The sequence below is a fragment of the Amblyraja radiata genome, chromosome 18, assembly GCF_010909765.2.
Source record: "Amblyraja radiata isolate CabotCenter1 chromosome 18, sAmbRad1.1.pri, whole genome shotgun sequence".
Taxonomy (NCBI): domain Eukaryota; kingdom Metazoa; phylum Chordata; class Chondrichthyes; order Rajiformes; family Rajidae; genus Amblyraja; species Amblyraja radiata.
In genome coordinates this window covers 46,405,519-46,429,722 of record NC_045973.1, presented here as the reverse complement: position 1 = coordinate 46,429,722, position 24,204 = coordinate 46,405,519, and the positions used below count along the sequence as shown (strand labels likewise).

At 41.4% G+C, this 24,204-nt stretch overlaps 2 protein-coding genes across 4 annotated transcripts in view; one reads left to right on the top strand and one right to left on the bottom strand.

Annotated features, from left to right (window-relative positions):
- Positions 1 to 3,414, bottom strand: part of LOC116983484 (centromere protein P) — a 299,674-nt gene extending 296,260 nt beyond the window's left edge. Inside the window, exon 1 of the mRNA XM_033037279.1 lies at positions 3,355 to 3,414. The gene's annotated coding sequence lies outside the window, so the exon portion shown is untranslated. The remainder of the gene's footprint in view (positions 1 to 3,354) is intronic.
- Positions 3,415 to 3,820: 406 nt separating this feature from the next.
- The window catches only part of nol8 (nucleolar protein 8), a 56,160-nt gene continuing 35,776 nt past the window's right edge, over positions 3,821 to 24,204 (top strand). Inside the window, exons 1-8 of one of the 3 annotated variants that reach the window (XM_033037263.1) lie at positions 3,822 to 4,007; positions 7,352 to 7,535; positions 8,078 to 8,140; positions 9,065 to 9,143; positions 10,831 to 10,981; positions 12,503 to 12,571; positions 14,102 to 15,883; positions 17,289 to 17,423. In XM_033037263.1, the coding sequence (XP_032893154.1) occupies positions 7,397 to 7,535; positions 8,078 to 8,140; positions 9,065 to 9,143; positions 10,831 to 10,981; positions 12,503 to 12,571; positions 14,102 to 15,883; positions 17,289 to 17,423 (2,418 nt within the window). In that variant the 5' untranslated portion in view covers positions 3,822 to 4,007; positions 7,352 to 7,396. Of the gene's footprint in view, positions 4,042 to 7,351; positions 7,536 to 8,077; positions 8,141 to 9,064; positions 9,144 to 10,830; positions 10,982 to 12,502; positions 12,572 to 14,101; positions 15,884 to 17,288; positions 17,424 to 24,204 lie in introns of all 3 variants that reach the window. The other 2 variants (XM_033037264.1, XM_033037265.1) reach the window with 2 other exon arrangements.

Here is a 24,204-nt window from a genome sequence, read left to right as displayed (position 1 = left end):
TTGTCAAAGGCCTTACTGAAGTCCATATATACAACATCCACCGCTTTACCCTCATCAATTTCCCGAGTAACCTCTTCAAAAAATTCAAGAAGATTAGTCAAACATGACCTTCCAGGCACAAATCCATGTTGACTGTTCCTAATCAGACCCTGTTTATCCAGATGCTTATATATATTATCTCTAAGTATCATTTCCATTAATTTGCCCACCACTGACGTCAAACTAACAGGTCTATAATTGCTAGGTTTACTCTTAGACCCCTTTTTAAACAATGGAACAACATGCGCAGTACGCCAATCCTCCGGCACTATTCCCGTTTCTAATGACATTTGAAATATTTCTGTCATAGCCCCTGCTATTTCTACACTAACTTCCCTCAATGTCCTAGGGAATATCCTGTCCGGACCTGGAGACTTATCCACTTTTATATTTCTCAAAAGTGTCAGTACTTCCTCTTCTTTGAATCTCATAGTTTCCATAGCTACTCTACTTGTTTCCCTTACCTCACTTAATTCAATATCCTTCTCCTTGGTGAATACCGAAGAAAAGAAATTGTTCAATATCTCCCCCATCTCTTTTGGCTCTGCAGCTAGCTGTCCACTCTGACTCTCTAATGGACCAATTTTATCCCTCGTTATCCTTTTGCTATTAATATAGCTGTAGAAACCCTTTGGGTTTACTGCCAAAGCAACCTCATATCTTCTTTTAGCTTTTCTAATTTCTTTCTTAAGATTCTTTTTACATTCTTTATACTCCTCAAGCACCTCATTTACTCCATGCTGCCTATAATTATTGTAGATCTCCCTCTTTTTCCGAACCAAGTGTCCAATTTCCCTTAAAAACCATGGCTCTTTCCGATTTTTACTATTTCCTTTCAACCGAACAGGGACATAAAGATTCTGTGCTCTTAAAATGTCACCTTTAAATGTACTCCATTTCTCTTCCACATCTTTCCCATAAAACAAAATGTCCCAATTTACTCCTTTTAAATCCTTTCGCATCTCCTCAAAGTTAGCCTTTCTCCAATCAAAAATCACAACCCTAGGTCCGGTTCTGACCCTCTCCATAATTATATTGAAACTAATGGTATTTTGATCACTGGTCCCGAACTGTTCCCCAACGCATACCTCTGCCACCTGACCCGTCTCATTTCCTAACAGGAGGTCCAGCACCGCTCCTTCTCTAGTAGGTACTTCTATGTATTGCTGCAAAAAACTATCCTGCACACATTTTACAAACTCCAACCCATTCAGTAGCAATGTTACAAAATTTTGAGATTTTAAAAATCAAGTCTGTAATTTATCCCATCAGATAAAGCATAAAAATAAGTTTAATTTGACATCTAATTCACTTTCATATCTCAAGTATTTAAAAAGTTATGGCCATTTTCATACTCGGAAATGAGCATCTTGTTCCCTATTGATTTTCTATGGACATAACAAAAAAGTTGTGATCGTGAACAGTCAAAAGCCCATAACTTTCTTAAAAATTAAGAGAACTGAATGAAATTTTCAGTTATCATAGATTGAAGCATTCTGAAACAAATATAAAATAATCTTACTTGGATGACCTGAAATTAAAGCATATAATTAGTTAGTTACCTAATTGTAGCTAATTTCAGACTTCAATTACTAGATCTAAACATCTATCCATTTCTATCCAAATGCCGAGAAAAATACTGCGCGATATAATGGGGCCAAATTGAGCTACTCGCAATATTAAATTTTGTATAAAAGGATCTTTAGAAGCCCTTTTGAATGTAAAAATATACAACCTACCTTCTGCTATTTTCTTTATGAGACCCTGCGGTTGCTGGCGCTCGCGGGTTTAAAGATTGATTTTTAAACTACTATAACTATTATTCAAGGCCTTTAAACCTAATAATAGCTTTTGCGACGGGGTCTTCCAGCGATTTTTCGTTAATAATTAACTAGGCTGAACATCTTCGATTTGAACAGCCTAGAGAAAATCGCGTTTTAAACCCGCCCCCTCTAAACGGCGCCAAAATCACGCACACCCTCAGCGGCAGATTTTCAAAGACGCTTCAGGTAGGCTTTGCAACATACCTACATTCAGCCCATTTACAGAATGTGTTTCCCAGTCTATGTGTGGAAAATTGAAATCTCCCACAATCACAATATTGTCCTTCGTACGGTATTGTCTGTATTATTTATTGTGGTGTATGTGGTGGTTGTATTGTACTGTATTGTATCTGTCTGAGAGCGAACCAAGACACATTCCTATCAACTTGTTGACATGGCAATAAACTTCTTGAATCTTGAAGTGCTCCAATAGTCTAAAAGCCCTTATCCTGAGAAGGATGGTAAAAGTACCATAGATATTTCTTTTGCTGAAGGCTCTTTATAAATGTGCGATTATTCAATGTGAACTAGCTGATCTGTTTCCTGAACAAATTCAAAGGTTGTGAATTTGCAATACGGAAGTGTAGCTTGGCATACGTCACCCGCATCTGTGCTAGCTCCTAAACGATTACATTGATAGAGATTCATCTGAACCAGTGTCGGTTCCTATGCCGCATTTAGTTCACACACACCAACTTCTTCTCCGAGACATTGATTGAAAGATACAGAATGGAAACAGGCCCTTCGGCCCACCAAATTCACACTGATCCCCGATCAGCCATTCATACTAGTTCTATTCGTAGTCCGCTCCCTACATGTCAGGGACAATGTGTAGCGGCAACTTAACTTACAAACCTGCACTTTGTTTAGAATGTGGAAGAAAGTCTACTAGGTCACAGTGAGGACATGCAAACTCCACAGACAGCACCCAAGGTCAGGATCGAACCTGGGTTTGTGGCACTGTGAGGCAGCAGCTCTTCCAGCTGCACAACCCCAATGTTCTGCCCGAGTTCCCTGTTCCGCTTTTCATTGGAAATAAGGATATGAGAAGATCATAAATGATAGGAGCAAAATGAGGCCATTCACCCATCAAGTTTACCCCACCATTCAATCATGGCTGATCTATCTCTCCCTCTCAACCCCATTCTCCTGCCTTCCCCCCATAACCCTTGACACCTGTACTAATCAGGAATCAATCCATCTCTGCCTTAAAAATATATACATTGACTTGTCCTCCACAATCTTCTGTGGCCAAGAATGTCACAGATTCACCGCCCTCTGACAAAAGAAATTCCTCCTCATTTAATTTCCATCCTAATGGCAATGCTAGCAGTACATCTTTTTTATTCTGAGGCGGTGGCCTCTCTCCCACGAGTGGAAACATCCCCACTCTATCCAGACCTTCAACTATTCAGTAAGTTTCAATGTCCCTCCCCTCCCCCTAAGATGTTTCCTGCCCACACTAAAAGACGACAACTACTACAGTCCTCACCGGGATTGAGGTGAACCCTTCAGGGCGTCGATGTCAAGAAAGCTGCAGCGCAGCCACAATCCGCGCGCGTCCCGCTCAAACCAAACCCGCGCGCGACTGAAGCTATAGGATCGTTGGTGGTGGAGGAGTCCGGTCGGCGCGCGGGGTTTGGTTTGAACGGGACGGCGACCGGACTCCACCACCACCACCACCTCTGCGGGGAAATAGCTCCAGTCAACACAACTCCCCTCCCGCAACACCACGACACTCAGATAGCCTGCATTATACACTGGGAAATAACATGCACATTTGTTTAATGTTTTATTCCGGTGATTCGAGTTTACCCATCTTGTCGTGTGATCTTTATTTATATCTGGCGCCCCTTTCTGTCAACGTCTGCAGCTAAACCTGTGTGTGTGTGTTACACAATTAAACGCCCCCCCATCCCCCGGCGGCGGTAACAACGCGTTTCATCAGCGGAATCCTCTTTGAATATGACAAAGTAATCAAGAGATCCAAAGCTTTAGATTAACACATGGCTTCATGTTTTTGTGGCGCGGCTTTCCTCAGACGTGCCCTTTTTTATTTTTACTTCTTTCTCCTCCCCGGAACTGAAGCCGCTGCCGCCCGCCTGTCGGAGCCGATAGTTGGGACGGATGGCAAGTCATGGCAGCGTGAGTGTTGAAGTTTACGGGTTTAACATTTTCGGCGTGTGTTGGGGGCAACCGGTCCAAATGTTGTTTGGATATTATAGTCAACAATTTATACTAACGATAGCTTGCTTCTTATATTGTGGTATTTCCCTTTATTAGATTAAGAAGGACATGGTTAACACCATGAATGGAAGCGTGTTAATTTAGCAACCAAAATAGTGACCGTCTGACTTCGCGGGTCGCTATATTCTCATGTGGTTGTAGATTTATTGAATATTGGTAACTGATCTATTATTTGACCTGACCTGATACAAGAATATAAAATTATAATATAGACAGCTGTAACCTTTTTCCCCACGATGGAAAAATCAAATACTAGAGAGGGCATAGCTTTAAGGTGAGTGGAGCAACGTTTAAAGGAGATGTGTTGGGCAACGATTTTACACAGTAATGCCTGGAAAACGCTGCTAGGGTTAATAGGCAGATACGATAAAGGCATTTAAGAGACTTATGGATAGACATATGGATATACAGGGAATCGAGAGACAGGGATTATGCGCGTAGATAAGAGACGATCTTGGCATCATGTTCGGCACATATTATGGGCCGAAGGGCCTGTTCATGTGCTGTTCTGTTCTGTATCTGTTGAGGTTCTGATCATTGGAAAACCGTGGGATATTGATGGTGGGGAATTCAGCAATGAAAATTTTATTTATTGGCAAGGGTAGGTGGTCAGACTCTCGGGAAGATAGTCATTGCGTGACACTTCTGTAGTATGATTGACATCTACTTTGCAGCCTGTGCCTGCCTGTATATTACCCCGATCTGGCTGTATATATACATACATGGCTTGCTTTGTTTGCTGAGAAGTTGCAAAAATTAAGTTTGGACTTAAAGTCAACATTACTAGTTAGGAAAAGCAGCTATTCTCTCACAGGAAATTCTTGTCCATAATTTTTGAATACATCTTGTGGAGTGACATTGAGCAACAGGAGAAATTATAGTCAGAACGTTCATCAACTGATGTGCAGTAGACTTTACTATATATGAGGATTCAATCGGCTAGAATACCCAGAATTGTTGCAAAATTTACTCATAGTCAATATCAGTAAGAAATGAAAATGGGAACAGGGCAAAAATATCCACCCCGCACTTGGTTCTTGGTTTCTTGGTCCTCCAAAATATTCCAAATGGAATTAAAACTGGAGGTGGCACTGATTCACGCACCCCTCCCTGACCCTATTGTGCTGGAAATGTCTTCAGAGCGATCATTGACTATGTTTGATAACGGAATGCAATCAAATGTGTTTTATTCCCAATGTTATTATTTGTTTTAGTCCATAAAGATGGATTAATTAAATTGTGAACAGGTGAAACATTAAAACCGCAGTGTTCGATTGTCACTGCTACCGTTGACACGTTATTACAGAATTAATTTTAACGGCAAATCAATGCTCTTAATATGGAGTACAGTAGTTATTTAATGAGCAACATTCACAACTATACGTTGGATTTATCCAGGTTTTACTTCTACAGTCGGTCATATGCATCACAAATTTGGTCAGGAGATATTTCAGTTGAAATTTTAATTTTAATTCTGAAGTGGGAAAGATGGAAACAGCTTTTATCAATAATTTTTTTTTAAAATCTGGTGCGTACAAACTGGGCATCATCATTGCTGTTCACAAAACATACATTTAATCTGAGTGTCCGGTAATGTGGTGATTTGACACCTTTAAACATATTACCAAAAGAACATTTGCTGCAGTTATGTCCTTTGGCCATCTCTTGTCAGTTAGTGTAATGTCAGATGGGTATAGTCTGTTTTAACAGCTATTATCATAAAATGCCTTTAGAAATTTCCTTACAACCTGTATATTTTCTTGTGGATAAATTATGTGGGAAGCGAGAGTGTTTATGTACCAATCGCAATAACAACCCATGCTATGGCCATGTCATGATCATTTTCGGTCCTTCACAGATAACATGCTTGCATCAATCTGTAGTTTGCATGGTTAAGCATGTATGTTACCATGGTCCAGGATTTATTGACACAGGTTGATCATACGCTGAATAATCCAACCACATTTTTGTTTGGAAGTGGAAAGAAATAATAGAAATTGCATTCATTGCAACGGGTAAAAAGAGTTGAGATACTGTATTATAATTTTGCTGCATGTCATTGTGGTATATATAATGTCTTGATTGGTGAATATGTTTAGTTTGTGACTTGATTTGAAGCAGAAATAATATGTGAATGCTTCATTGAGCATAATTCCGACCGGTAACTATGCACTTTGTCCCAGCACATTATCGCACGCGTCATGCTGACCGTCTTAAATGACCACCTAAACTGTCATTTGGCAACCTAAAAAACTGTCTAGGTTGTCCGGCTGGCAACAGGGAAAAAAAGTTAAGTGAGAGCCCTGTCTTTAGCCAAACACTTGGGTTCTGTCTGTCAAGGCTTGCTGGAGCACCTGGTTGCTGACCATTTTGACTCCCCTTCCCACTCCCAATCCAATCTTTTTGTTCTTGGCCTGGCATTGCCAGAGTGATGCCACATGCGAAATAGAAGAACCTCACCTCATATTCTGTTTAGGTTGCCGACACCCAATGGTACGATCATCAAATTCACCAATTTTAAGTAATTTCACCCCCTCCCCCCCCCCCTCTCTCTTTCCCCTGCTCTACTCCTCTAGAACACACACATTTCCCCCACCATCGCTCACTAACCTTGTCACCCTGTTCCTTTCCCCTCTTCCACACTCTCAAATCGCATCACCAAATCCCATCTTTTCCCTTGTCTCTTTTCATGCTCCCTCTGGCCCTACATTTCACTTCTCTCCTTAACTGACAACCTTCTGTCTCCTTTTCATCTCTTTAGCTTTTGTCCATCCATCTGCCACTCAACCCACCTATTTCTCCCCCTATCCCGTACCTCCTTTCGCCCCCCCCCCCCCCCCCCCCTTCTATCTATGTCTTTGGTCTTTGTCACTTATTTCGTCCACCTCCCAGTCAACCCCCTCACCTGTATCCAGCTACCACTTGCCAGACTTTGCCCCACCAACACCTCTCTTTTCCAACTTTCTCCCCCCTACCCCATTAGTTTGAAGAAGGGTCCTGACCTGAAACATTGTCCATCCATTCCCTCCACAAATGCAGACTGACCCGCTAAGTTTCTCCAGCACTGGTATTTTTGCTCCAGATTCAAGCATGTGTAGACTTAAGTATTTACAAATAGAATTTCTTGACCATGTCGGTCTCTATAATTTTCCCACATTTTCATTTTTGAAACAAAATGTGAAACTGAATATATTTCCCTTAATTTTGGTTCTTTATTCAGCATGTTTATCCATTTATTACAGGGTTCTTCTGGAATTCTCCAATTAAAATGAGCAACAAACAACAAAATGGAGACAGCCAAAAGTTTGAAGCGTTTATTTATTGGGGGATTGCATCACTCGGTTTCTGAAAGTGAAATTAAAGAAATATTTAGCTCATTTGGAGTTGTTACAACTGTGGATATTGTACTTAGGAAAGACAACAAAGGTAATAATGAAATAAACTTTTAGGTTTGGTACAATGGCATTTCAGATACTTTTGACCAAATAACTCCAAATGGTCTGTAATCTGTCCTTGCTTCTCACAGGCAGTGGAGTCTGTTAGCTTTCTTATTTCCCTCACAGCCATGTTTCTTCTTATTGCAGTGGAGGCATAATTGAAATTGGTTCTTTCAATTCTGCATGATTCTATTTTTATGATTCTAGAGTCATATGTTCATAGTATAATTTTGCATTTTCAATATTGCTGATAACTTTATGTACTTGATGGTAAATTCACTGCACGATTTTGTCTTGCTTTCTCCTTCCTCTCACTCTTTTCTCACCCAGACAAGCATTACACAAATGGAATAACTAAATGGGTAATTTAGCTGATAACAGAATATGAACTCTAGCAACTGTTGAAAATATTTTTTGGCCTTGCATCAACAAGGCTGTCCATTCACTGCACATGTATTGTAAATTGATCTTTTAAAAAAAAGGTTTTGTGTTCTTACAGTTAAACTTAACAATTTACATTTATATTTCCAGGAAATCCTGTGAAGGCCTTTGGTTATGCTAATGTAAACATCTCAGAAACGGAATTAAAAAGATGTATGTACATCAATTACATTTATGTAATATATGCATAGTTTGTCGTGCATAGAGATTTCTATTTTATTCCCAGATCATTTTTAAAAAGGACTCCTAATGTGTTTGATTTTCCAAAATGACAGTACATTTAATAGTTTCATGAGTTCTGGGCAAAAGAATTCTGTAACATAGTAAAGTGCCTGTAGAGGGCGTGTGAAGCAACTGATTTTATCTGCATTACTGTTCACGTAAATTTCAGATTTGTTATTGAGTAAAGGGCCTGTCCCACCAGCATGCGATAGCATTGCGTCTAGCGCGACCAAACGTGGTCGCTTGAGGCGTACGGCCTCGTGGGGCCGGTCCCACTTCGATCGGCGGAGGCGTATGGAGTTGTGCGGGGCTGGTCCCGACATCCTGCGGGGCTCCAAAAATCTTGCACTGTCCGAAAATCCCGAGCGACAACGGCCTGTCGGCCCGCAGCCACATTGAGGCCGTACGCAACGCCTCGACGGGCGTACGCAGCGTCTTCACGTCGTATGCAGCGTCTTGACGGCGTACGCCTAGTGCGTTGGCGTTGCGTGATGACGTCACCGCCCGGCGTGCCGTTGCGTGATTAAGTCACCGCCCGAAGCCGTGCGACGTCCAAATTCAGTCGGCCCGCCTCCTGCCCAGCTGATTGGTGTGTATGATGTCAGGACCAGCCCCGCACAACTCCATACGCCTCTGCGGTTTGAATTGGGACCGGCCCCGCGAGGACGTACGCCTCAAGCGACCACGTTTGGTCACGCTAGACGCATGCAAACGCATGCTGGTGGGACAGGCCCTTAAGTCTAAACCAAATAAAAGCTAATTCAATTATTTTGGTATGAATCTTTTTGTTTTCATCTCTGCAATTAGCTCTGAAGGTGTTCATGTTAAACATTTGTATTTATATTATGATTCCAGGCATGTCAGTTCTGAATAAATCAAAATGGAAAGGTGGAAAACTGCAAATTGAATTGGCCAAAGAATGCTTTTTGCATCGGTGAGTGGCGTCAGTTTATCATTACGATCTTACAAATGGCTAATGTTCTGATTCTTGTTCCACTGAATTTACACACCGTTGTATTTGTGAAGTGTCTTAGACTTAATAAATGAAGTGCACTTTTGTACAGATCTGAGTACCACAAGTTTATTAGATCTTCATGTGCATGCAGAAAGTTCTGTGCTGATATAATGGTGAGCATTAATAAATGCATGGTAGTTAATGTTGTTTGTTTGGATTTGACAAAGTTTCACGTGGTATTCTTGTTAACAGAATTAAATTCCTTGGAATTAATGTGACAAATTCATGTGGCATTAGCTAAGGGACAGAAAGCAGAGAATCATGATTTTTTGTGTGCTTTAAACTGACAAGATGGATGGTATTTAATGGTGTACTTTTATTACTACATATTCTGGATTTGATTATATAGGGCATAATTTTAAAATATGAAGATGTAAATGTAGTAAAATGAGCTGTTTATTAATAAAGTTGTATAGTATATCAACAGCTTGGCATATGGTTGCCATAATCATCAAAATAAATTGAATGCAGAAAGTTTTGAAGGAATTGAATTTGTAGGACGAATTAGGAGAATCAGGACAAACAAATGGGCCAATTTTTATATGATGTAGGATCAGTGAACCAGAGTGGTTACATATACAAAGGTTGCAAAGTCAATGGGGCAAGATGACAAAGCTGTTTTAAATACAAAAATAATCACACCGAATTCTTGACACTTTGGCTTTGAATGGGGGAAAAAAAGAGTTTATATTAAACCATTATTAAATATTATACAAGGGCACAGCTAATGTATTGTTTCCAATCAACTGTTTTTAAGGAGGGCTTAAAGGGGCTTCAGAGTAGTTTTATTGGAGTTGAGGGACAGAAGTTGTCTTATTTGCCTTCAGTACTTAAGGTGGCACAGTAGCGCAGTGGCAGAATTGCTGCCTTACAGCGTCAGAGACCAGAGTTCGATCCTGACTACAGGTGCTGTCTGTACGGAATTTGCACGTTCTCCCTGTGATCTCGTGGGCTTCCTCCAGGGGCTCTAGTTTACTCCCACACCCGAAAGATGTGCAGGTTTCTAAGTTAATGGGATTTTGTAAATTTTTCCTAGTAGAGAGAACTACTGTACGGGTGATTGCTGGTTGGCATAGACTCAGTGGGCCGAAGGGCCTGTTTCCACGATGTATCTCTAAACTAAACTACAGAAAAGGACCAGAAGATATTTAAAAGTGGGCAAATTATTCAGTGTCTTGTTAGGTAAACAAGAAAGCCAGCTTCCTATTGCAAGGATAAATAAAGAGCATAAAATGTAATAGATTGGCAGAACTGGTGGTGGGGTATTGAAAGAACATTTTGGGATTATGCATAGTGATTACTATGATGTGGAATGCCCTACGTGAAAATTTGTGAAGGTAGATTAAACAGCAATCTTCCAAAAGGAATTGGATCAATACTAGAATAGGAAAAATATACATGGTTATGTAGGAAGAGTGGGCTTGTACTAACTAGATGGCTCTCAAACAAATGACAGTAGCAAATGAGCCAACCAGCTTCACATGGTGATCTATCACAATATTCTCATTGCTTGCCATCTCAGGATCGAACAAGAATTAAAACTTTATTAACATATAGGCTGATTTTACATTTGACTCAATTTTTTCTCCTGCATTATTTGATGTAGACTTGCTCAAGAGCGACAGATTGCAGCTGAAAATAAGCACAAACCACATGTTGACAGCATTGCAATGGTGATGGAGTCTCTAAAGAAAGCTGGTGTTGAAAATTTTCAGATTAAATCTGCTGTGCCAGGAACAGAAGTACCTGAACATAAGGCAAGAAATTATTCCATAATCTGTTTCTTGCAAAATTTTGCAGTCGCTATATTATGAATTTATTTTAAAATTATTTTGAAAAGAATACAACATTGCATTTTATCCAACACAATACAGTAATTATCTTGTAATATTATAGCAATTATACAGTAATTAATTATTTCTGCCTTTAAATGATACCATTCATGATGGTATCTTACGATCAGTGTTTTTTAGGGTTAACTAAATTGTTGAGCAAAATTATGGCTTACCTTCCCAAACTTCCCACAGAACCAGTCCCTTGACCTTGTACAATCCTCAGGAAAATGCTACCAAGTCTTGACCTCTCTTTAAAGGGACGGTGCTGAGCAATACTCACAATGCAACTGTGATGTGACGTTTTCTCTTAATTTCCATGCTTTTATAATCAATGGCCCAGAATCTGTGATGTGAATGGAAAAAATGGAGGTATCTTCTGGATGGACATGCAGAGTAAAACATATTGTATGGAAGGTGTTGAAAGTAATTTTCTGCTCCTTCCCATGGGGCATGCTGTTGTAGCTTTCTCCAGGTTGATCATTTGAAATTGGTGAATACATGAAAACTGAGAGGGAAAACTAAATATGTTGAAAATGGTGCAACTGAATTTTAAGCATTACTAGACCAAGTGGGATCCATTGGGTCCTGTCCCCCAAGGCGGGCGCACGGCGTCACAGGGGAGGGCTGGTCCCCGAACGCAATACTCCAACACTCACCCATTGGTCCCAATACTCAGCACTCCCAAGAGAGGGAGGGGTGGTAGAGAGGGAGGGGGAGGGAGATAGAGATAGAGAGGGAGGGGGTAGAGATTCCCACCCCATCTCCCCCCTCCTCATTTCCCTCATCCTCCTCCCGTCACTCCCATTCCCTGGTGCAGCACCCACCCAGGTCGTAGAGCAGCGCCAGGGCCTGGAACTCGGCCTGGTTCTCGTACTCAGCCTGGCCCTGGCTGTAGACTACAGTCAGAATATATAAAAATCTTATTATTACCGCGTAGTGTTTTTGCGAAAATATAAAGACATACACATACACACATACAAAATGAGATTTTTAAAAGTATTTATAATAAATCCTCTGAACCGAAATTTTACTGAGATTGTATTTGTAATTGCTAATTGCCTTAGCTAATTATTTAAAAATTAATTTTTAAAAGTTGAAATAAATATTAAGCTATGTTTATGGATATCAGCTTCTGTCTTAATCATGTGTAAATGTCTCGCCAACTATTTTTGTCCAAGGTAAAATAGTTGAAAGTTTAGTTTTAAATGTTTCTTATTTAGTTTTAAATCTTCTCATATGTGTCTGTGAGAATTATTAATGTCAGTTTTCTCAACTTGTCAGTATGATTAATCTAAATACACCTTGACAGAAGTCCAAGATTGTACAAATATTGCACAGGTTATTAGGCCTTAGTGGTCAGTCTCTCTGAGGTCAATCTGACCTAAAAATTAATCCTTTCGCATTGTGAACCGCTAAAAACTATTTTAAATTACTTTTTTTCAGGACTGGATTGTGAGTAAATTTGGAAGAGTATTGCCGGTTCTTCATCTCCAACAAAACAATAAGAAAAAAATATCCTTTATATAAAAATAGTACTTTTACTGGCTTCAAGAAATCACTTTACAGCAACTGCAGTACTTTTGCAATGTAATAATCACTGTTTCAATTTATGAGATATGGCAATCATTTTATTCAAAACAATTTTCTGCAAACAACTATGATATAATCGGATAATCTGCTTTATGGTGTTAGTAGAGAAGTATATATTGGCCATGAAACTAGGGGAAAACTCCCTATTTTTGATTAGAAAGAGTGGCGGCACGGTGACATAGCAGCAGAGTTGTTGTCTTACAGCGCTACGGGTGCTGTCTGTATGACGTTTGTACCTTCTCGTGACCACGTGGGTTTTCTCCGAAATCTTCAGTTTCCTCCCACATTCCAAAGATGTGCAAGTTTGTGGGTTAATTGATTTGGTATTAGTGTAAATTGTCCCTAGTGTGTGTAGGATAGTGTTAGTGTGTGGGAATCGCTGGTTGGTGCCGACTCGATGGGCCGAAGAGCCTGTTTCCACGCTGTATCACTACACTAAAGAGCACCATGGCAATTTTTATGCCTGCCCTGGCACAGGTGGACTCTATGGAACATTTTCTCTGAATAACATTGAACTGTCAAACAACAAATTGTTGGAGGAACTCAACAGTTGGAGCCGCATATGAGAGCGGGAAGGAATTGTCGATGTTTCAGGTTAAGACCCTGCATCAGGATTGAAAATGGAGAGAGAAGCTAGCCGGTATAAAGAGGTGACAGGGAGGGGTGAAACGGGGTCAGTTGGAGATTGGTGGGTGAAAAAGTAGTGAAGGATAAAGGGCAAATGAAGTTGGGTTGGGGAGAAGAAGGGTTGGAGCTGGCACACAAAGGTAGGTGGACCAAGGAGGGAAAACTCCATCTTTTTTCCGTGCCTGGTTCCACCTAACTCCATGTCCACCTCTTCCTCTGTACTATCTACTGGCCCCTGTCACCTCTCCCCAACGCCACTTCATACTGGCTATCTTTCTTCTTCACTCACTATCTGTCCTGATGTAAAATCTCGACTGAAGCCCCTAAACAATTTTACATGGGTAGGACAGGTTTAGAGGGATATGGGCCTAACACTGGCAGGTAGGTCTAGTATAGATGGGACATTTTGGTCGGTTTGGGCCAAAGGGCCTGTGTCCATGCTGTAAGACTCTATGACTAATTCCTTTCCCCATTTCACCCACCACAATCCCCTTACCACCACCTCCTGCAGATGCTGCTTGACCCAATGAGTTCTCCAACAGTTTGTGTTTTGCTCTGAATTTCATAATCTGTAGTTTCTTGCATCTACATTGGAATGTGAGCCTATATTAGGACTGAAATCCACCATATTCCGAAGATATATTGTTAATAAACAAAATAAATCGAGTATACATCTGTACTTCAAAGATACCATGCATGTTCTCTAATACATTATAATCTTTAGAGTTTGAAAATAACTGAAGAGGGTTCATATTCGTGTGTCCTGACACTTTATTACATTGCTTTAAAAGGAACACAATTCACACAATCCTTAACTAATTTAACATTATAAAGTATGATCCTTCTAAATATTGTCACAACATCAAGAAGCTTGATCATGTATCTGATTCAGGAATCAAAATGCCAGTAACCAAGCTTACATGGCATCTTGATGAGCAGGATGATGAGACAAGTAAGAAAAAACGGGGGATTTTTCCAATTCCAACACAAACTGCAAAGAAGAAGAAGCTATCTCCCAACAAAAACTGTGTGGAGAGTTCCACTAATTCTGACTATAATGTTCAAAGAAATAAAATACTTACAAACTCCGTCAAACACAATGCCAGTAAGTATGAATTTATTGAGATGACAGGGAACAAGATTGGTGTTCCCGCATTAGCTTCTTATGCAGGCTTCAAGAGACAGAACCTTGACAAGGAAGAAACTACTGCTGCTGCTCAAAGAAATGATAGATCAAAAGCTCATTTAGCATGCTATGATTCTGATGCTGAAGAACTGGAATTGATTACCGATGAACAGAAATGCAAAACTAAAGTTTTAAGTGGAACAGATGTAAAAGAACAAGACATTCTATTGGAGGTGGTCGGTGAGGATTACCTTTTAAAACACCAAACCCACTGGGCATTAAAGAACTCAATGAGACAGACGTCAAAAGACAATTACAATGATACATCGAACAGCAGTGGAAGTGAATATGATTCTGCTGACACGGATGAAATAATCTCAAAAATTATTCCACACAAAAAATTGCCAGAGATAAAATGTGATAGAAAACCAGATGTTGTGAATAGCAACACTGAAGTTAACACTGCAAAAGGGGATTGCGAATCTAGCGGTAATGAGGATACAGTCACTGAGAATTCAGAATCTAGTGTGGATGCTGATTATGAAGAAATGACACGTAATTGTTACCGAATAGAGCTGTCAATAACAGACCTTGAACAACTGGTAAATAAATCCTCCAAACTTGAGAAAACTAGTCAATTGGAGAAAAGTGAAATGGACTTTCCTAAAATTGATTCAGGCATACCACCTTCTCAAGGCATGCTTTCATTGGAGCAAACAACCATACCAGCAAATATATTTTTGGATGTTCAGAATGAGGACAACAGTGACAATGAAATGACATCAAATGAACAGCTAAGTAACTTGCTTCCTTGTAAGGGCACTCAATGCTTTTCTGAAGTAAAGAAAACGAACATGGAAGGAGGCAAAATAATTAGTAATCCTTCTCTGTTGAATGTGAGGGATGAAACATATAAGCAGTCAGTTGACAAAAAGGAGAAAGTTAATGGAACCAGGGATGTGATTTTGGATTCCAATAGAAATTGCAAACCACCACCTTTCAAAGGTAGAAGATTTCTTCAAATCAACAGTTCCACTGCGAGCTTCAGTGGCAAGCAAGGTTTGCCTACAAGTGAAGAAAAATCAAAGTATGAAATGCATAAAATTAGCAACACTACATTAATGAGTGAAGAATCGAAAGAGGATGTAAAAGTTGAGAAAGAAACAACGCAGCATATAGAGCCAACCAGCTCTCAGAAGTTTGAACAATCATCATCATCTGTCACCAAAAGTGACAATGAGAGGAATAAGATAGAACCTAAAGCTGGAAATGATAGAAATGTTCCTGAGTGTCTGTTGATTAAAAACAAATCAAGTATCTCCCCCCGCAATGAGAATACTGCTTATGGTTTAGCTGCAGAATCTCCTCAAAATCTAGAGAAGCGGTTACTGGACAATCAGAAACGACTGGCTGCTTTACAGAAGAGGCAGGAAGAGACAGCAGTGCAAAAGAAACTCATCCAGGGAGCCCTCTCTGATTTGGTACGTTGAACATTTTCTTTAGGTATATTTTTAAACTGGGATATTTATTTTAGCAGACTTTTATTTCCTTTACAAGAATTGTTTTTTTACTGTTGGTTACTATCTACACAAAATCTGTTTTTATAAGCCATTCCAAGCAACCTACTTTTTGCAGATCATTGTAAGAACTTGTGCAAGGTGTGATTTATCCAGTCTGCGCAAAATATTGGTAATTCCATGTGTAATACAGTAGCATTTCATTCAGTATGTTAATTTAATAAATAGATATATTTGCACTAAATGTTGTACCCTTTATAGTTTATCTGTGCACTGTGGGTGCTTGATTGTATTCAGGTATAGTCTTTTCTTGGACTGAATAGCATGCAAACAAGCCTTTCACTGTACCTTGGTACACATGGCGATAATAAACTAAACTAAACTAAAGGTAGACAGGCACACAACGCTAGAGTAACTCAGCGTGACAGGCAGAGAAGGAATAAACTAAAGATACATTTGTCACACAATGGCTGGGTTTGAATTTTTATTTACTAATTTCATTGGCTATATTTAAGAGGGAGTTAGATGTGGCCCTTGTGGCTAAATGGATCAGGGGGTATGAAGAGAAGGCAGGTACAGGATACTGAGTTGGATGATTAGCCATGATCATATTGAATGGCGGTGCAGGCTCGAAGGGCCAAATGGCCTACTCCTGCACCTGTTTTCTATGTTTCTATATACTGATTCTGCCACATGGAAAGTGACCAGTTGGTTGGAAAGAAAAAAAAGAAGTACTTGGGGGTTAATTTTTTTTAAATTTGTCATTTGCTATTGGTTGTCATTTAAAACTTTCTAAATTGGCATTGAATTAAATATTTAGGATATCGTTAAGCAATTTTTTTTGGTAGTGGTTAATATATTATATATATGAATTGTCACATTTAACTAAAATGTTTACAATTGTTACTGTTATATAAAATTTATAAACAGGACGTATAAACAAAAATTGAAATCAACAGTACACATTCCAAAGATAGATACAAAAAGCTGGAGGAACTTGGAGGGCCTGGCAGCATCTGTGGAGAAAAGGAATAGGTGACGTTTCGGGTTGACACCCTTATTCAGACTGTTTTCTCCAGAGATTCTGCCTGACCTGCTGATGTACTCCAGCTTTTTGTGTCTTATCTTAAACCAGCATCTGCAGCTGCTTCCTACAAATTCCTAATGTTTATTGTTACTTAATCTCCTGATAATAGACTGGTATAAATGTAATTTATTCTTGAGCAGTAGTTAATCGTTAATTTTACTCTTTTAACATCTCTACATGATTAGTTAATGTAGTCACATTCCATGAATTAATTCTTCCTTGCTGTATTCCATGAAGAAAAATATATTCTTAATTTTTTTTAAAATAATATTTTTACTCCAGACAAGTCAAAAACCTGGCAAAGGAAAACATGTTGTCTTTGATTCTGAAGAAGAGCTTGAAAGTGTTGAAGACATTTACAGAGCAGCAGATGCAAATCCATCAGCAGAAAGTCAAGACAAAAAGCTTGTTGCAAAAGTAAGTATGTGGATAATTTGTATCTTTTTAATTCTCAGCAACAAGCTAATCGGGTCAATATAATGTGACTGCCTATCAGATAATCAAATACTTCCTGTGTACTTTATCTCTCAGTCTCAGGTTTAATAGTAAGATTAAACGAGAACTTACGAGTTTGAAGTTTGATCGTTATTTTATGAGGAGTAACGTTGAGGGAATACGTGAAGAACCCCGCCAGACGCATGCGTGTCATTCTTCAAAGCAGCGGTGTGAAATCACAGATAACTGTAATGACTAAACATAGTAAGATTAGAGAAGAGATACCAGTTGAATATATGATCACGGGTGGGAGTGGAGGGCACGTATTCCCTCAACGTTACTCCTCATAAAATAACGATCAAACTTCAAACTGGTAAGTTCTCGTTTAATCTTACTATTTTACTTCGGAGTCACGTGAGTGACTACGTGAAGATTTTAAAGCTCTGTGATTCCATGCCGTGGAAACGAGTCCATGCATCACATCTGCCTTGATTATGGGGAGAATAGTGTTAACATCATTAGACATCAATACGATATTGAAAAAACAACGATAAATTTATTAACACCAAATTATAGCCCCTATTAATGGGGTAAAATTATATTACAGAACTTAAAATTGTTTCTGCAAATGTTCCAGGTTCAATTACTGGTTTGTTATAAAATCGTTGGAAAGTTTTCTCCGTTGACCATCCTGCTGTCTTGAGGATTTGGTCCATAGGAACATCCAACTTCATAGCTGCCGATGTAGCTGCAGCCCTGGTGGAGTGAGATTTAAAAATGTTAATGTCTACTCCAGCCTTTATTCGGACCTGTTTTAGCCATCTCGAGATGGTCTGGACTGTCACTTTTTTGTGTGGCTGTTTGTAGCTGATTAAAAGTGCCATTTCTTTGCCTCTGATGATCTTAGTATACTCCATATATAATAGCAAGTGTGTTACAATACAGAGACGATCATCTGTCGGGTAGGTCCTGAATTCTATTTTTAGGCCTGCTGACCCCTGTCTGTTCTGTTTGACTAATTCATTGATGTGAAAAGTTAAATTTCCAGATGAAGTAGTCATGTTGTCCAGCCTTAGTTTCTGTAGCGACTGAACCCTTTGTGCCGTGACCAAGGCCATCAGCATGACTGTTTTCATAGTCAGTTTCTGTAGGGACAGAGCTGTAGCTGGAGACCAGTTTCTTAACATAATAATAATACTAATAAATTTTATTTATGGGCGCCTTTCAAGAGTCTCAAGGACACCTTACAAAAATTGAGCAGGTAGAGGAAAAACATGTAAGGGGAATGAAATAAATAGTAGAGACATGACTAGTACACAAAGTAATACAAAACACAGTATGAGGCAATTAATGCACAGATGAAAAGGGACGGGGACGTGGGGCTAAGGATAGGCAGAGGTGAAGAGATGGGTCTTGAGGCGGGACTGGAAGATGGTGAGGGACACGGAGTTGCGGATCAGTTGGGGGAGGGAGTTCCAGAGCCTGGGAGCTGCCCTGGAGAAGGCTCTGTCCCCAAAACTGCGGAGGTTGGACTTGTGGATGGAGAGGAGACCGGCTGATGTGGATCTGAGGGACCGTGAGGGTTGGTAGGAGGAGAGGAGGTTAATGAGATATGGGGGGGCCAGATGGTGGAGGGCTTTGTAGGTGAGGATCAGGATTTTGTAGGTGATCCGGTGGAAGATGGGAAGCCAGTGAAGTTGTTTGAGGACTGGAGTGATGTGATGCCAGTATTTGGTATGGGTGATGAGTCGGGCGGCTGCGTTCTGGACCAGTTGGAGTCGGTTGATGTAGGTGGAGCTGATGCCAAGGAGAAGTGAGTTGCAATAGTGCAGTCGGGAGGAGATGAAGGCATGGATGAGTCTTTCAGCAGCGGGCGGTGTGAGAGAGGGTCTGAGTTTGGCGATGTTGCGGAGATGAAAGAAGGAGGTTTTAATGACATGGCGGATGTGAGGCTCAAGGGAGAGGGTGGAGTCAAAGATCACGCCAAGGTTGCGGGCCTGGGGAGATGGGGAGACAGTGGTGCCGTCGATGGTGAGAGTGGGGTTATTGATTTTGCTGAGTGTGGCTTTGGAGCCTATGAGGATGAATTCTGTCTTATCGCTGTTGATTTTGAGGAAATTATGTTGCATCCAGGTTTTTATAGCTGACAAACAGGAGTTGATAGGTGTCCTTGAGACTCTTGAAAGGCGCCCATAAATAAAATTTATTATTATTATATGGGGGGGGGGGGGGGGGGGGGGGGGGGGGGGATTTGGTGCCAAGGTAGATCTGGGTGTCATCAGCATAACAGTGGAAGTCCAGATTAAAGTGGCAGAGTATCTGACCAAGGGGGAGGATGTAGATGATGAAGAGGAGGGGGCCGAGTACGGAGCCTTGGGGAACGCCTTGAGTGACTGCGGCTGTAGCAGAGGTGTGGTTGTGGAGAGGGATGAAGTGGGATCTGTTGGAAAGGTAGGAACGGAGCCAGCTGAGTGCAGAGCCTTCAATGCCGAGGTCTTTGAGTCTGGTGAGCAGGATGTTATGGTTCACTGTATCGAAGGCTGCGCTCAGGTCGAGGAGGATGAGGATGTTGAGGGAACCAGTGTCAGCAGAGGTGAGGAGGTCGTTGAGGACTTTGAGGAGAGCAGTTTCTGTGCTATGGAGGGGGCGAAAGCCAGATTGGAGGGGTTCAAGTAGGTTATACGCAAGGAGGTGGGAATGAAGTTGCGACGCAACAATATGCTCCAGGGTTTTTGAAAGAAAGGGGAGGTTTGAGATTGGGCGGTAGTTAATGAGAGGAGGGATCAAGACCAGGTTTCTTTAAGATTGGTGTAACGGCAGCAGTTTTGAAAGCGGAGGGGACAATTCCTTGGGACAATGAGGAGTTGAAGAGATTAGTGAGGTAGGGGCAGAGAACGGGGAGGCAGGACTTCAACAGGGGAGTGGGGAGAGGGTCGAGGGAGCAGGTAGTGGGTTTGGAAGAGCTGATGAGTTTGGAGATTTCAATAGGGGTGACCAGGTCAAACTGGGAGAGGAAGCAGTGTGGAGGAGGGGTAAGGAGGTCAGTGGAGATGTTGAAAGGAGGGGCCTTGGTAGGTGGTGTAGTAGATGCTGGGGAGTCGGGTACAGGGGATAAAGATTGATAGATGGTGCTGATTTTATCAGCGAAAAAGTGGAGGAATGAGTTGCAGAGATCCGGAGTAGAGGTAGGGAGAGTGTTGGCTCGAGGCTTGAGGAGGTTGCCCACTGTGGAGAAGAGGGTTCTGTGGTTTAGGCAGGGATCGGTGAATATGGAGGAGAGGTAGGCAGATTTTGCAGCAATGAGAGCATCTTTGTAGTCAGTGAGGTGGAGTTTGTAAGCTTCAAGGTGGACTGTGAGAGATGATTTCTTTGTAAGTCGTTCGAGTTGGCGACCAGTCTGTTTCAGTTTACGAAGTGCAGGTGTGTACCAGGGTGAAGATGTGTTGAAAGTTACGGTTCTTGTTTTGAGGGGGGCCAGAGTGTTGAGGGAGGTAGACAAGGTGTAGTTGAGATGGTTTGTGAGATCATCAGGTGAGATGGGGGTTGAGTCCAGGGGGAGAGTGGTGGAGAGCAGGTCAGAGAGATGGTGGGAATCAATGGATTTTAGATTACGGAAGGTGATTTCTCGGAGGAAGCGGGGGCGAGGTGTCGGAGAAGGGATGGTGAACCGTATAAGCTTATGATCAGAGAGGGGGAAGAGGCAAGGATGGAGGTCGAGTACTGGTTGATTTGTGAAGCAGACCAGGTCAAGGATGTGACCTTTGTCATGGGTGGGAAAGGTGACGTGCTGAGTGAGAGATTAGTACAATGGTCAGTACAATGCTCACATCCCATATTTGGGAGTACTTGGTTCTTGGGGGATTAACATTAAAAATGCCCCTCATGAGTTTAGTTACCAGGGGGTGTGTCCCAACAGAATGCCGCTCTGTTCCTTGCCACAGGTATGTTGATAGGGCACTTCTGGCGCAGTTGATGGCACTATAACTGAGCCCCTCATCGTAATGGAGGCTTGCCAGGAATTCCAGAACAGACGGGATGTTCATAGATCTGTGGGTGATGTTATTGTTGTGACAGTACATTTCCCATTTCTTGATGTACACCAAGTACTGTTTTTTGGTGAACTGTCTGTGGGCCGCTGAAATAATATCCACTGTTCGGTCCGTCAGTCCCAGGTGTAGTAGAGGTGCTTTCAAACTCTACAAATTAATAGGTTTATATAATTATGACATGGGTGACTTTCACTTGTTACGGGATGAACCAGTAAATTAGGTTTATGATGGATGGTGATGCATGGTTCTAATACCATGTCGAGTATCACCGGGAACCGTGGTTGAGTAGGCCAATCGGGTACTATCAAAATACCAGACGCAGAGTCTTGCTGTATTTTCCTTAATACCCGACTGATGAGGCAGAAAGGAGGATATGCATAAATAAACAATTTCTCCCAATGCAGCGAAAATGCATCTGTTGCCGCTGCCCCAGGGTCTGCTGATAATGATTGGATAGGAACAATGCCTAATGTTATCTTTCCACCATTTTAGTTCCATTATGGCCTCTGTTGGTAGCTTCATTGATCTGTCAAAATGACCACCATTAATTTTGAGTGCTCGTATTTTAGCCCTCTGTAAATTTCGATAATGTAAAGGTCCGAATTGTGTGGCTGGAAACGCAGCTACTATTTTGCCAATTATTCATGCTACCAGTCTGATGGATGGTTTAGTGATGTCAATGATTTTGCTGCAAGCCTCTATTAAGGCTGTAACCTTTCCTTTCGGCAAAGTCACTGACATGTGAACTGAGTTAATGGTGAACCCCAGATAATCCATTGTGGTTGAAGGCATTAATTTAGATTTAACTGGATGGATGATAAACCCCAGTTTTTTCAAATAATTGTTTTGTGGCTGTTACCGTTTGTTTAGCCAATTCCAAAGTTTTGCCCACAATAAGTATGTCATCTAGATATGCCATTACCATGTGCTTTTGTTTCCGCAGAAACGCTAGGGCTGGTTTCAAATTTTTTAGTGAAATTCAGCCTGAGGGCTGATGTTAGTTCATTAGGTAGTGCCCTGTACTGCCAGTGCTGACCCATCCAGTTGAATTTTAAATAACATCTGTGGTCACCTCTGATGGGTACTGTATAGTAAGCATCTTTTAAATCGATGCTTGTCATGTAGTAACCTTAGGAAATCAATTGCTTAGTAGTAACAAAGGTTTCCATTGGACACGAATTCCTGTGATTCGTGTTGGGTTTTCTCAATTACTCCTTTTTTATAAAGCCGCTGTAGTTCAGCGTGTGCTTTTGATTTTTCTTTGCCTGTAAGCACGAACATTCGGTTCGGTACATGCTGAACTGGAGGGTTATGTTTTTGTATAAATTCCATGGTATAACCCTGGATACTGTTTAAAATATAAGTGTCGGTAGTTAACTTATTCCATGCATCCAGATAGAAGTGTAATCTCCCACCAACCTCCATGCTCCCTTCAATTCGTAAGGAACCAGACCCACCTACCTCCATGGTTACCAGTGGTAGGTTTATTACTTTTTCGGTATCCACCGTGGACGTTGCGGCACCGGTGCCTGGGTCTGTAGTTGGGTCGGTGTTCATAGAATCATAGAATCATAGAAAGTAGGTGCGAGAGTAGACCATCAGGTCCGTCGAGCCCGCACCGCCATTCACTCATGGCTGAACACTAAACAGACACACTTACCCACAAACAGTAGACACAAGACACAGAACACAAGACACTACCCTCCCCTCTATACCGCTATCACCCCTCTCCACCCCAAGAACCGCGTGATCTCCTGGGGGAGGCAAAAAACCGGATAAAAACCCAGGTCCAATTCGGGAAAAAAATCCGGGAAATTCCTCCCCGACCCCAATCCAGGCGATCGACACTTGTCCAGGAGATCACTCAGGTCTACTATACTAACCATACCTAGGTCCATATCCCTGCCCTCTCCCCGTAGCCCCTTATCCCCTTGGCAGCTAAAAAACCATCTATTTTTGACTTAAATAAATTTAACGTTACTGCTTCCACTGCTCCCTGGGGCAGTGAATTCCACAAACTAACCACCCTCCGGGTGAAGAAGTTCCTCCTCATCTCAGCTCCAAAAGAGCCCCCCCTCACTCTGCAACTATGTCCCCTAGTTCTAGCCTCCCCGATCATTGGGAACATCCTCGGTCCATCCACCCGATCAAGGCCCCTCACGATCTTATACGTTTCAATGAGATCGCCTCTCATTCCTCTAAACTCCAAAGAGTAGAGTCCCAGCTTACTTAACCTTTCCTCATATGTCAATCCCCTCATTGCAGGAATTAATCTTGTAAACCTTCGCTGCACTGCCTCCAGGGCTAGTACATCCTTTCTTAAGTATGGACCCCAGAACTGTACACAGTATTCCAAATGTGGTCTCACTAATACCGTGTACAGCGCATTTAGATAAAGCACTTTCAGATGATTTTTACTACCCTTCCTTTCCGTTTTTGCCCCTTTTACATCTAGAGCTTTATCTTCACACATTCTGGATCCTCCTGTCACATTTTGATTTTCCGCTTCCCTAGCCCCCCTTAGCTCACTGTACCCTTACTAAATCACTGTACCTTTAACCAAAAAGCAGAAATGCTAACCTGAGGTTGCACCCAATCAGCTGCTTCCTCTAGTCTGCTCCCACCAATCAGCGGCTTCCCCAGAAACCCTCCCTATGGAGTGTGGAACGTTACGGGATTTGGTAAGCTCTGACCCTCCACCGCTGTCTCCAACG